Genomic DNA, 12,454 nt, shown 5'->3' with positions numbered 1-12,454 from the left:
TAAACATGGTTAGATCACTCTTTCAGCAACATTCTAGTTTTCTTTTGAATCATATTTGGTTTATAACCAGGAAATGTTACTAAGAGTTACTAAGACTTCCTACTGTTACTAAGGTAGAGACAAAGAAAGAGGGAACTCTGATTTTTTTAGATTTCTCTTGCTGCAAACAGTAGCCTTGAAATTTCAGTATCGTTATTCTTTAAATGCAAGTTTAACATACTGCCTTCTGCCCTAATCCATTTTATTCACCTAAGCCAGCAATCATATTTGTATCATATTTTGATAACAGTTGTGCATTGCTTGCTTTATCCTGCTGTGAATAGATTGAGTATTTATTGGCAAATATTCTTGGAACCCATCCTTACTACTTCAGAATTGGGTGAATCTCTAGAATTGGTTGCTGAAGCCTTTTAAATGAATCAAAGTAACATTTCAGCTTGACTTATCCTGACCACTGAATTTCAGTGAAAAATAAAAAATCTGAGGTTAAACATAAAAATGTTTCACAGAGCTTAAGTTGAACTCTTCATAACAAAAAGACACTTAAAAGCTTGAGTTACATTTTATATTTAAAAAACAAAGGGGCTTAGAAACATTACTTGCTTGTGACTGACTAGCACCCTCCATTTAACTTGTAAGAACTTGTGAAATGTACTAAAAATTCTAAATGTTTCTTTGCTGTCTCTCCCTTATGCCTGGCTTGATGAGGCAGTCAGCAACAGGTAAGAAAGTTTATGGAGGTTGAAGGATCTGATTGTTAATATTCTTCCAGCCTTTTTTCTGCTCCTCTGAATTTCTGGAAGTACACCGTTACTCATGAGTATGTGTAAGTCTCTTCATATGTTGACATGCTGAATCCTTTAAGCACGAGAAGGTACATAAATGCAAGAAGCTGGTTGTTTAGTTGTCATGATTTTGTTCTTGGTTCAGATGGCTTTTGAAAGGATAACGATAAAAAGTTTTGGTCACAATGTCATGAACCCTTTGAAGCATCCTAAAAACCATTTGAATGTTATAGTGAAATATAGTGAAAACTGAATTAAAGCCACAGCCACCTAGACAATATGACCTGGATGTGAGAATTAAAGCAAAACATGTGGGTTTACAAGACCTAGTTTCTCAGACCTGATGAGATTTGAGATTCTTGCAAAACTGAAGCAATAGAAAAAAACAAAGTTCATTTGAGTGTTACTTCTCAGGGTCAGAGAGGTTTAGTTCCCTTCATAAGAAGCAGAGTCGGACCTAAGACTGAAAGGATTTACCAGTATTGGCTCTTTTTACAGAAGTGACAGATCCTGGTGTGTACCTGGGGTGTAAGTTCATATTCTATTCATCATGTCTGCAAGAAAAAGGCTGTTCTTTTTCTTCAGGTGGAATGATAGAGAGTAAAACTAGGTTGGTTTATGTTTTCGTTTGTTTCCCTCTTCCCCCAAATCCTTACTTAGATGTCCCATTACGTATGATGCTTTGCTAGTTGAATGACATCTTGGCATGATTTCCTACATTACGTTCAAGCAACATGCTAATGGTAAGGATCTTAAGTAGTCTCTCAAAAGTAGGTGAACAAAAAAAAAAAAAGCAATTCATCAACTGCGAAATCTAAGCCATGCCTACTGAGCAGTAAACAGTAGCTGTAATTCAGGAAAGATATTTTGGGGTTATCACAGAGTCCTCTGACATCAGTGCACGGTGGCAGCCAAAACAGACGTAATGTTGTTGGGTGACAAGAGTATTTAAAAAAATATATTAAAAAAAAAAAAGCCACCTTATTGCCATCACAAAACTTTGGTGCAGGGCTAGTTTCCACTTTAAGGTGGATGTAGAGAAGTTAAAGAAGGTCTGGAGGGAAGTTAAAGGGCAACTATGATGATCAATGGTCTTGAGTGCTGCTGCTTTGTGAGGAGATGCTAAAAAGACTGGAATTTGTCAGCTTTAGAGATAAGGTTGAGGGAAGCATTATCATCAAGGTTTCAGAATTATGACTGAAGAATTGCTTTTTACCACTAGCTCCTGCATTACTAGAACTTTGGGACAATCCCTGAAAAAAAAAGTAGGAGATCAGCTTAAAACAAAGGAATGCCTGGAACTTACTGCCACAGGAAACTGTTGAGGTAGACAAACTAGAAAAACAAACAAACAAAACAGACACCACCAAAAAAAAAAAAGCCAACTCATCAGTCAAGGATTCAAGGATAACTGGTCTAAAAGTGAATGCCAAAACAGCTAGGCAGATGTGTTCTTGTATCTGCTATGACAGTTCTGAAGTGAGAGATTGAGAATATGAAGGGAATGGATGCAAAAATTGGTCATGCTCATGTTTGTCCTTAAAAGCAAAACAACATGAAGTCCTATTCTTGCTGTGGGAGACAGAATACTGGGCTGATTGGCTTGCTGCCCTGACTGAAAAAGGATACTAAAGGCCCTGTCTTGGGGGGCGAATACTACTTTCTTATTAGAAGTGCAAAACCTCACTTCTACACTGCAAAATGGCGTTAGTGTGAAACTCTTCATTTTACTGAACATCTGTTAGTGGCTGACACCAGTAAAATGTTCTGGTATCTAATTACAAGGGAGTTACCAATTACAAAGGAGTAGATACTGTTTGCAAGTTATTCCAAATTCTTTCAGAAACCTTCCCAAACTTTTCTGCTGCAACACATACTACTGATAATGGGTGTCCTTCAGAAATGTGCCTAAACAAATATGAGAGGCATTGAAGTATTCAATATGGAAGTATTGAAGTTTGAAGTATTTTCAACTCAAATTTCTCAAAGTCGTAAATAGTGCCAACTTCTTCACATCCTCATCTGTTTGCTGCTTTTAATTTCTTGAAGATTGTTTCCAAAATCTCATTTCTTCTATCAACATTCATATTTAAAAGAATTTAAGACGTAAATTACTATCCTCAATTGGAGGGAAAGTATTTTCAAGATGAAATGTCAGAACATTAATGATCACAAAACCTAGATTCAGCAGAATGCTGATTTTATTTTGCAATCTGTCACTTCAGTGTTCAAAGACATTTGGATATGAATGATTGCGCTTACATTTTAACAAGTACAATATTTTTTTTCAGGTATCACTTTTTTTAATTTCTCAAACTCAGAATGGCTGCCATGAGAACAGTAATGTGCATCCCACTGTCCCTGCTTTTCACACATCACTGGACTGGAATCTTTCCAGGTCGGAAGGGACCCTGCAGGGTCTCTACTTCAACTTACCTGCTCAAAACAGGGTTGATGATTTCAAAGCAAGCTACTCAAGGCTTTTTTTTTTTTTTTTTTTTTTACTTGGCTGTTGAAAACCAGTCTCTCTGGGCAACCTGTTTTAATTCTTAATTGCCTTGTAACAATTATTTTTTCTTCCCATTCAAACAACCTTCTGTTCTGTGTTATGATCAATATCTTTTCTCACGTCGTGCATTTAAGTAAGGAGCACACCTCTGTCATCTTAGGGCATGAGCTCCTGTCTTTTAACTGTCCTGATGCCCTTCCACTGAATCTACTTCTCAGTATCTTGTACTGAGGAAGGAGCGAGGTAATGAGCAAAATAGGCCAGATATAGTCTGAGTGCCAGGTAAAGAAGAATCATTGCCTGTAACGTACTGGCTATGCCCTTGCAGTACAGCCTAGTATGAGATTAGCCTTCTTCTCTGCTCAGGGATGCTGCTGATTTATGTTTAGCTTACTATGTGTCAGGACTCCCATGTCATCTTCAGAGTTGGTAGCCAGCCAGTCAATCCACACAATACAAATTCTATGCTACAGTGTTTCTGTATTTCTCTGTGCAAGTCATTTTTCAAGCAGACAGAAGTTATGGGACTATATCACCAGGAACACGCGTGTCATGCATTCTCTACAATACATTCATGTTTCTTCCTAGCAGTCTGGTTCCTCTTGGATGTGAGGAGTAGTTGGAAAAGAAGGCAGGCAAGCATAAAGCTGCAGGCCAAAAGAAGTGTTTGTGGAAGGTAACAGACTATGTATCCTTTCATTAAGGTAAAAATAATAATAATAATAAAGATAACATCACACTGTTTTCTCAGACTTAGTTTAGGATTTCACAAAGGCAGTGTCTATTATGAGCCCCTCTCCCCCCCCAGCCTTTTCCACAGGCACATATTTGGTGTTCAGAAAGGTTACTGCTTAAAACCACAAAGCCATGATTTTGTCACGTTACCTAAGTGTGTTCATCTAAAGGTATCACATGTTGAAATCCTCAGGAAAACAGTTAAGGCTGGCTTGAATGTTTAAAACAACTAATATTGAACATCAGCTTTATAGTTCAAATGAGCTCACGGCTGAAGTGTGCAGATACAAAAAGTGTTTATCTCTTACTCTGATGTGAAATTTGTAGGGTTTTTTTTTGTGGTAAGAGTGGAGAGGAATTGCTGGGTTTTGTTTTGTTTTTCTGGGGTTTATTTTCTTGGTGACTAAAACTGATAACTGTTTTGGAAATGTTACGCGGCAACTAATCTGATCATATTGCAGGATATTTTTAGGGACAATATTTCTAAATCATGCAAGAATCTCTGTATCAGGTTTTCTGTATCCAGGTATATAAATTAGTATGAATTTTGTTCCAGATAAATATTACTGTCCGATATCTAACACATGACATGACCAGATCTCACTTAATCATGAATTATGCTGTGCAAGTGTGGAACTTGTTTTGCTCATCTTTACACAAGCAAGTTCCTCATTAAACAACTGCAGCCTATGCACCTGAAAAGAAAATGCAAATACTAACACTAGTATGTGTAGTTATAACCAAGGTTTAGGTCTACCACATGTACCTATGTTCCCAATAGGGAGATTTTTACATGCATTAAAAGTGACTAGATACATGGAGCTTTTACATGCTGGTAACATCTAACTTGATGGCTTTTTAGCTTGTTGTGACTCTTGTGATCTCTTTTTCCAACCCCTTTTTATTCTCATCTTTTGTACAAGGCCATGGTAAGTATAGAGATTCCTTCTCCAAATGGACAGGTAAAATCTTCTGGTGATGTGAATAGCAAGGGCCTACAGGCACTTCTTACTTGTCAGAGTGAACATCACTTCAAATTTCCAAAACATCAGATTTGTGTTATAAATAGCACTTTAGACTTTCTCTATTTTTCAAGTCTGTTACTATGAGAAGTTGCTTACAAAATAGCACTTCATTTATCTTCCTTCTTAAACTTTGTGATGTTAGGAATTTTATGTAATGCTTTTAATGTTCTTCTGCATCTTTTTTTTTTTTTATCATAATAGTCTTGAATTGTCAGACTGACCCTGAGGTGATTGTTACTAAAAGCTAGCAGAAGTGAAATTCTAAAAAAAAAAAAAAAAAAAAAAAAAAAGTCATGAAGGTCTTCAGTGAGCAGTGTTTATTTTGATTTAAATTAAGAGGGGAACTTGCCAGACTCTAGAGCTCTAGGTTTTACTTTTGAATATCTTGAATACATGGTTAAATAACTTAACTTGAAAGTGCATTTTGAATTACTATTATCATCTGTCTGCGGACTGAGAATATTTTTTTTCTCATTTGTTCTCCTAAAATTGAAAAAAATAAAATTAGGATTTATGCTGTATGAAGAGAAGCTTGTCTTGTAGTCTTGATCTGAAATCTCCCCAGTTCTGAACTAGATAATAAAAAGACATGATGTTGCAGTGTAGTTAAAATTAAGTATATGCTGTTTTTTTTCTATGGCTGTTTGAAACTAGCAATATTTCCTTGGGATCCTTCTGTTTAGGGTTGTGAGAGGGCTTTTCTCAAGTGAGAAGTCAGGTGATAAGGGAAAGTATGAAGCTTTAAAGGTGTGAGATGTGAAGGCCAAAAGTGCTGTGAAAATGAATTATCCACTCTAGAAAAGTAACCATAAGTCAACATCGTGGGGATATTAAAGATCCAGTAAACAGCCTGGAGGAATCTGTCATCTGTGATTGTACATACCTTGATTATTAAGCCTTAAAACTGAAATAGTCTGGGGGTAAGAGGAGAACTTTTGAAAACTCCAAGTACTGTCAAAGACATTCTATTAATGTCTCTGATTAGACAGCCAGAAATGAGAAGTTGCTTTGTTCTCTTTTAGAAGTTATCACCAAATATGTTACTTATAGCCTTTAAGTAAGGTTTCAATGTGGAGATGCTTCTTGAGAATGTTGTTGGATGATTCTGTTTTGGTTTTTACTGTCAGACTCTTTAGCTCTGTTTAATTGCTGAATTCCACTTTTTTTTTTTTTTTAAACAGATCAAATGCCTGAAAGGCCAGAGAGGCTTCTCAGACCAGCCCACTTTTGATGGGATTCACATTGTCAACCATTTCACAGGAGATGATGAATCATTTCATTCTTCTGATGAAGATTTTATAACTAACTCCATACAGGAGAGTGGGGTGAACTTTCATCTACACAGGAGGACTGGTCAGATGGCTTTGGATCACACAGTTGTAGACAGCAGTGACAGTGATGCTGAAGAAAGTGCCCTCCAGACTGGGAATTCAGACAAGATGATTTCCAAGCAGAGGAGAATGGAATCTTACTCTACTACTGTGTGATTATCACTGTGACTAGCATTTGAAGACTTTTCTATTTCTTTAAGGATTAGATTGTCAGGTAACTGAAAGTATCCAGCAGTTGGTTTAGGTAACTACTGAATCTGGTCTGGACTGTGATAAATATACACATGTACTGTCTATCTGCCTTCTCTTTGCCAAATCTTGCTAATGATATACCATTGCCATAAGAAGCTGGAAGGAAGTTAATGGATGACAGTTCTGACAGTATTACAGAATGTTCCTTGTTTTAGAAACTACACATACATAATTTCTTTAATGCATAAGAACCCTTCTTGCTGTTCACAAGCACGGGGGTTATTTTCTTCAGAATTATTTGTTCTTGTGCAATATTTTATGCTCTGAACAAATGTGTATGTTTTACATTGTTATCCATTTGTGATCAAGATGGACCCTAATAAACCATCTGATCATGGCCTATATATAATTATGCTTCTCAATTACTTTTGTTTTACTAAAGTTACTGAATGCCCACAGAAGGCTTGAAAGAGGAGCCTTTATCTGTACTACTTCATATGTGTAAATACTAGTCACTAATGTCATAAAAGTGTTTTTCTCCATTTTCACTTAAATTTATGTGCATCTGCTTTTGATGTTGCTAAATAATACCTGGTCTGAATATATTAACTACAATAATGTTTATTTTGTACATATTTATATATCTGCACCAAGCTGAAAATGTATATTATACCATTTTATACGAGGAATGTAAATGTTGCAATATGACTGTCTCTGGTATTCTACCTGGAAAATGAATTCTGTATATACACACTAGAAATTAATTACTAAATAAAAGCAAAACACTAACTTTACATTTAGTTTCAGCCTAGCTACACTAACAGGTTTATGTCTAACTGAAATGCTTGTTCAAAACACTATTGACTGAAATCTTTTACCTTCATATATATGTAATGAAAATAAATTTTTCATGATTTAACAAGGTTGTAGCATTTACTGTTTGGTCACTTCTAAGCTACAGTCCTGAGTTACCATGTAGTTTCTCTGGTTTGGATTAGAGTGGTAGTTCATATAAGGTGAAAAATTACTCGTGTAGCAGAGCCATCTATCTACTAACATAAGTCCTGTCACCAAAATAGCTGTAATTCATCAAAGCCGTAAGTGCTGAGTGTTCTGCTTTCACCTTCCTTCAAACTGTGATCAAGTAACATGGCCCTCAGTTCTTGAACAGAACATCTTCTAATATGGTCATATGAACACTTACCCTCTGAGGCACCTTCTAGTTAAGAATCTCTTTAAGAGTGATTATTGCCATCATATATAACTAACAGTTTTTAAGACTTGTTTTCTTTTCTAGCAATGTTTGCAACGATTTTATTCAAAAATAAGCCACAGGTTGGTACTGATAGCATGTTTTGTTACTTGTGAGAAGCAGTGTAGCTGCTTAAAATCATGGAACTGTAGAAGTATACTGCTGAACATGTTTGAATATCTTCTGAATGAGTCCTTAGAAACAGCAAAAGTGAGGAGAAAAAAACTTCAAAGAATGATTGAGAAGGCTGAATGGAAAAAGCACCTTCTGGGCCTCTCAACTGAAAAATCTAAGTATGATGCAATATAAATCTAAAAGCAGGTGGAAGACGTTCCAAATTTACCTACTTCTGCAGCTCCTGACTTGCTTTGATATTTCTGCAGGTAGTACTCCATCTTACCAATGACTGCATTGTTCCCAGTGTAACTTATGGAAATTGCCACCTCTGAGGAGGGTTGGTTTGACTTTGATCCTGATCACTGCTAGAAATTTCAGGTGTGCAGAGACAAGCCATGCTGTTTGCTAGCAAGTAATTATTTTTTTTTTCCCCTTCCAATGAGCATCTGGTAACTTATTTTGCACCTGGGCAATTGTTGCCCAAGAGAATAGGTGACAAATGTCTTGTTGCCTGTCATCAATACCAGCTGCAAGCCTCTCTTAGAGGCAATGCTGTATACATTAAGTGACAGGAATAAAATTCAGCTGGAGTGCCATAAAAATTCTGTCTGTTTGAACAGTGGAGTGTTATGATTTTGCAGTAACTGCCTTACTGTTCAAGTGATAGTAAATGAGATTAGGTGGCAAGGCTTATTTCCTGAACTTCTGTGTTTCTATGTATGTTAATAATATTATAACAGATACTGAATAATAGCATAAATAGAAATACCAAGGGAAAAGCAAAAGGCTTTATCCAGCCAGTTGCATCCGTTCTAGAGATGAGAGCGAATGGTTGATATGCTACAGCTTCAGAAGACTCAGACACACAATATCCTCAGACAGAAACCCCACAGAGGCTGTTCAGGCTTGTCATACTTTTCCTCTGATACTCTGCCAAAAATGATACTAATGTCTTTGCCTGTGTATATTACAATTTGAATATGTACCTGAATAATGGCAAATAATTAGCAGCACAGATAATGTATTTATTAGTAGATTGATAAAGAAGGTATATTATGCTACATTATCATGATCTTGCTTATATGATCTTCTAAAGAAGCTTTGCACTTCTCTTAGATGTGCAGGCTGCAAGAGCTCAATCTGAATATGAAAATTAAAAAGAAATAAACACCATGTAAACACAAAAACTTAGAATTATGGAATATGTAAGTGCTGCTATTGAGAAGGCATTTAGGTAAGGCAAGAAAATAGGATTCCTTGCCATCCACAGTTTCCATGTAAATTCTATTTTGTGTTTGGCAGTAAAAATGGTTCTGCTTCCTCAGTGTCATAATCAAATTTCTTCATTAGTTACAAAAGCTTCAATATTTATAGGTTTTTTATTCTTCCAGGCTAAGGGAATTCATATTTTAGGACTTGATAGCGTTTATTATTAGACCACTTCTTACTTTAGGCATGTTTGTTTGATGAATCACGTGATAGTCATGGATCCCTTTTATTTAGCTTACTGTAATAATAAAAAATTAGGACTTCATAATATTTGTTAAAAAGTAAAAACATGACTAATTGGGAGCAAGTATATCTGTATGGGCAAGAAGCATCTATTACATACATTAAAGGCTCAACTGATTTCTTCGTGTTGGCCACAGCATTGCTAGCTGGTCAATGGAAGTGACCGTTCTCAACTCTGCACTGGTATGGCCTCACCTTGAGCACTGTGTGCACTTTTGAGTGCCACAATATAAGAAGGACATAAAACAATTAAAGAACTTCTAAAGAAGGCCTACCAAGACAGATAAGGGTCTAGAGGAAGACATATGAGGAGCAGCTGAGGTCCCTTGGTATGTTCAGTCCAGAGCACAGCAGGCTGAGGGGAGGCCTCATGGCGGCCTGCAGCTCCCTCACGAGGGGAGCGAAGGGGCAGGCGCTGAGCTCTGCTCTCTGGGGACAGCGACAGGACCCGAGGGGACAGCATGGAGCTGGGACAGGGGAGGGTCAGGCTGGGGGTTAGAGTAAGGTTCTGCACCCAGAGGGTGGTTGGGCACTGGGACAGGCTCCCCAAGGCCCAAGCCTGATAGAGCTGCAGAAGCATTTGGACAATGCTCTTAGATATAAGGTCTGATTTTTGGGTGGTCCCGTGGGGAGCCAGGAATTGGACTTGATGATCCTTGTGGGTCCCTTCCAACTAGGGATATTCTGTGATTCTTTGTTTTTGACAAAATGCAGGCCTGATCTCTGTACATATTAACAAAGTATTATTTCACACTAAATTCAGTTTTCAACCATGAATGTGGATTCCTATATAATTTTCACTGAAATAAATTCCTATCAGCTATTAAAAAAAGAGAGATGTTAGCATAAATTTAACAAAATCATTTTGTAAATCATTTAATACTGTACTTTATCACTACTCAGCCCTTTTGTGGAATAGCATGTGGAATAGCAGCACAGAAGGAATTGCATGTTTCTCTGTTTTGGGATTCTGTTGTTGTTTTTATGTAATCACTGTTCTATATCAGACAGCATCAGACTTTGAGTGAAACGATACAAAAAATGTATTTTAAGGTAGTGACCTGAAGATATGTTAGCATAAAAATAATCACATTTTAGAATGGATGTGCTGCTAATTCCTTTACTTGCAGAGGAGCAAAGTGTTACACATTTTGATGTAAGAAAATGCAGATTTCCTAGGAGAGTCATTAGGCTAGTCCCAAAGACTAAGAAAGAAAGAAAAAGGATTCAAGCTATAGAATAGTGGTTAGTACAATCTAAGTAGAAATTACAGTGTTAAGTTTAATTATGCACCAGCTACTGAATCTGTGTGTGTTGAGAGGGAAGGAAAAAGCTGTGTGTTAACTATTGGATTTCTAGATTTTTATTTTGTTCTCTGAAATACTCTTATCGGTATAATACATCAATATAAGATGATATAATCAATAATATATATTGCTTACATCAATATAAGGCTCTGAAGTTTGGGTTTATTTTTACAAACTAGTTGAAGACAAGAAAAATCAATTAAATAAATTCATACAGTAGTCTTTAGAACGGGAGGCTCTGAATGGTGGAATGAAAAGCACACCACAAATTGCCTTTCAATATAAATTCTAAATAGCGAGAAGTTTCAGCTTCTTAGAGTGGAGCAAACATGGTAACGTACATATGACTAAACATACACGGTCACTGATTGACTCAGATACAACCATACACATGCTAGATCCAAAATACAACACTGTAACACCTTCTCTTTCCAAGAATGCATACCTCATTTCAAAATTATGAAATACAAATGCAATGTGGCATACACTTTGAGTTGTATGTATACTGTTACATAAGTGACTGAAATACCTGGTCCCCCTCTACCAGAAATAAAATTTCTGAGACCATTTTGCGTAGTCTACATTCTGTAACCCACTGATTCGACTTGCTTCTGGTCATAATCATAGAATGGGGTAGGTTGGAAGGGGCTTCTGAAGAACAGCTAGTCCAACCCCCTGCCATCTTTCACTGGATCACGTTGCTCAACGCCACAACCAACCTGCCCTTGAACACTTCCAGCAATGGCGCATCCACAGCTCTGAGCAACCTATCAGTGTCTCACCACCCTCATCACAAAATATTTCTCCTTTGTATGCAATAACAGAGGTAAGTTCTGGGTCTACTCCTTCCCAAAGCTGGAATACTTTTTTCATCCCAGTCTTCAACACCCCAGTTTACTAACACTGTCTCCAGTTTGTGCTCACAATGTTCATTATTTTTTCTAATCTGCTCTGAGAGCAGCAGATGAAGCTACTTTGGTTTCCCCAGTGATCTGAAAAACTACTATCAAAATCAATGATTAACGTCTCACATATTTACAGCACATTTTTATGCCACAAGGAGAAACATAGTTATGTGGCCACTGGGGGGAGAAACAAAACAAACAAACAAACAAAAAGACAATAAGCAGGAAATACATTAAAAATAAATAAATATTACCAAAAGTTATTATAAAAATTAAGACACTTCCCAAGATAATGTGCAGTGCTACAAGTTCTAGCAGCCTCTCCTAGTGAAAGTGGTCTGTGATCTCAGGTTTTATCATGTTGACGTATGGATGTTACTCATGAGCTCCTCATAGAATTGCTCTCTCTACTGCTGCCTGTTCCCAATCCTGACTTCTACAGATAAAAAAATGCTTTTTCTCCCCAACGTACCAAGCAGCTAACCTGTCAAATCCAACTCTTCGACTCCTTCCTCTCTACAGTCTCATCACTTCTGCCCATGAAGATCTCGTGTGCATCCCATCACCTTTGCTTCCTTATATGTCTTCTTAGCTCAAGGGGTGATGTCAGGCAGCTGCTGTGAACAGTGCAGTAAATTACATCAAGTAGCTCTCTTAAACACAGCTGTAATATAATCCCACACTAAACCCCTCCTTTCATTTGTTATTGATTATTTAAACCTATCCTTTTATTGATTTCCTCTCTTTTGTCACAATGGGGCAATAACCGTGTACTTACATTGCA

The 12,454-nt window shown here is 37.0% G+C and overlaps 1 protein-coding gene across 10 annotated transcripts in view; it reads left to right on the top strand.

Annotated features, from left to right (window-relative positions):
- EVI5 (ecotropic viral integration site 5) overlaps positions 1-7,499 on the top strand; it is a 74,232-nt gene extending 66,733 nt beyond the window's left edge. For all 10 annotated transcript variants that reach the window (XM_038182792.2, XM_038182797.2, XM_038182794.2 and 7 more), the window contains one exon: positions 6,236-7,499. In XM_038182792.2, coding sequence (XP_038038720.1) covers positions 6,236-6,541 — 306 coding nt within the window. In that variant the 3' untranslated portion in view covers positions 6,542-7,499. The remainder of the gene's footprint in view (positions 1-6,235) is intronic.
- The last annotated feature ends 4,955 nt before the right edge of the window (positions 7,500-12,454 follow it).

This window comes from Anas platyrhynchos, chromosome 8 (genome assembly GCF_047663525.1).
Source record: "Anas platyrhynchos isolate ZD024472 breed Pekin duck chromosome 8, IASCAAS_PekinDuck_T2T, whole genome shotgun sequence".
Lineage (NCBI taxonomy): Eukaryota > Metazoa > Chordata > Aves > Anseriformes > Anatidae > Anas > Anas platyrhynchos.
This window is presented reverse-complemented; position numbering and strand designations above follow the sequence as displayed.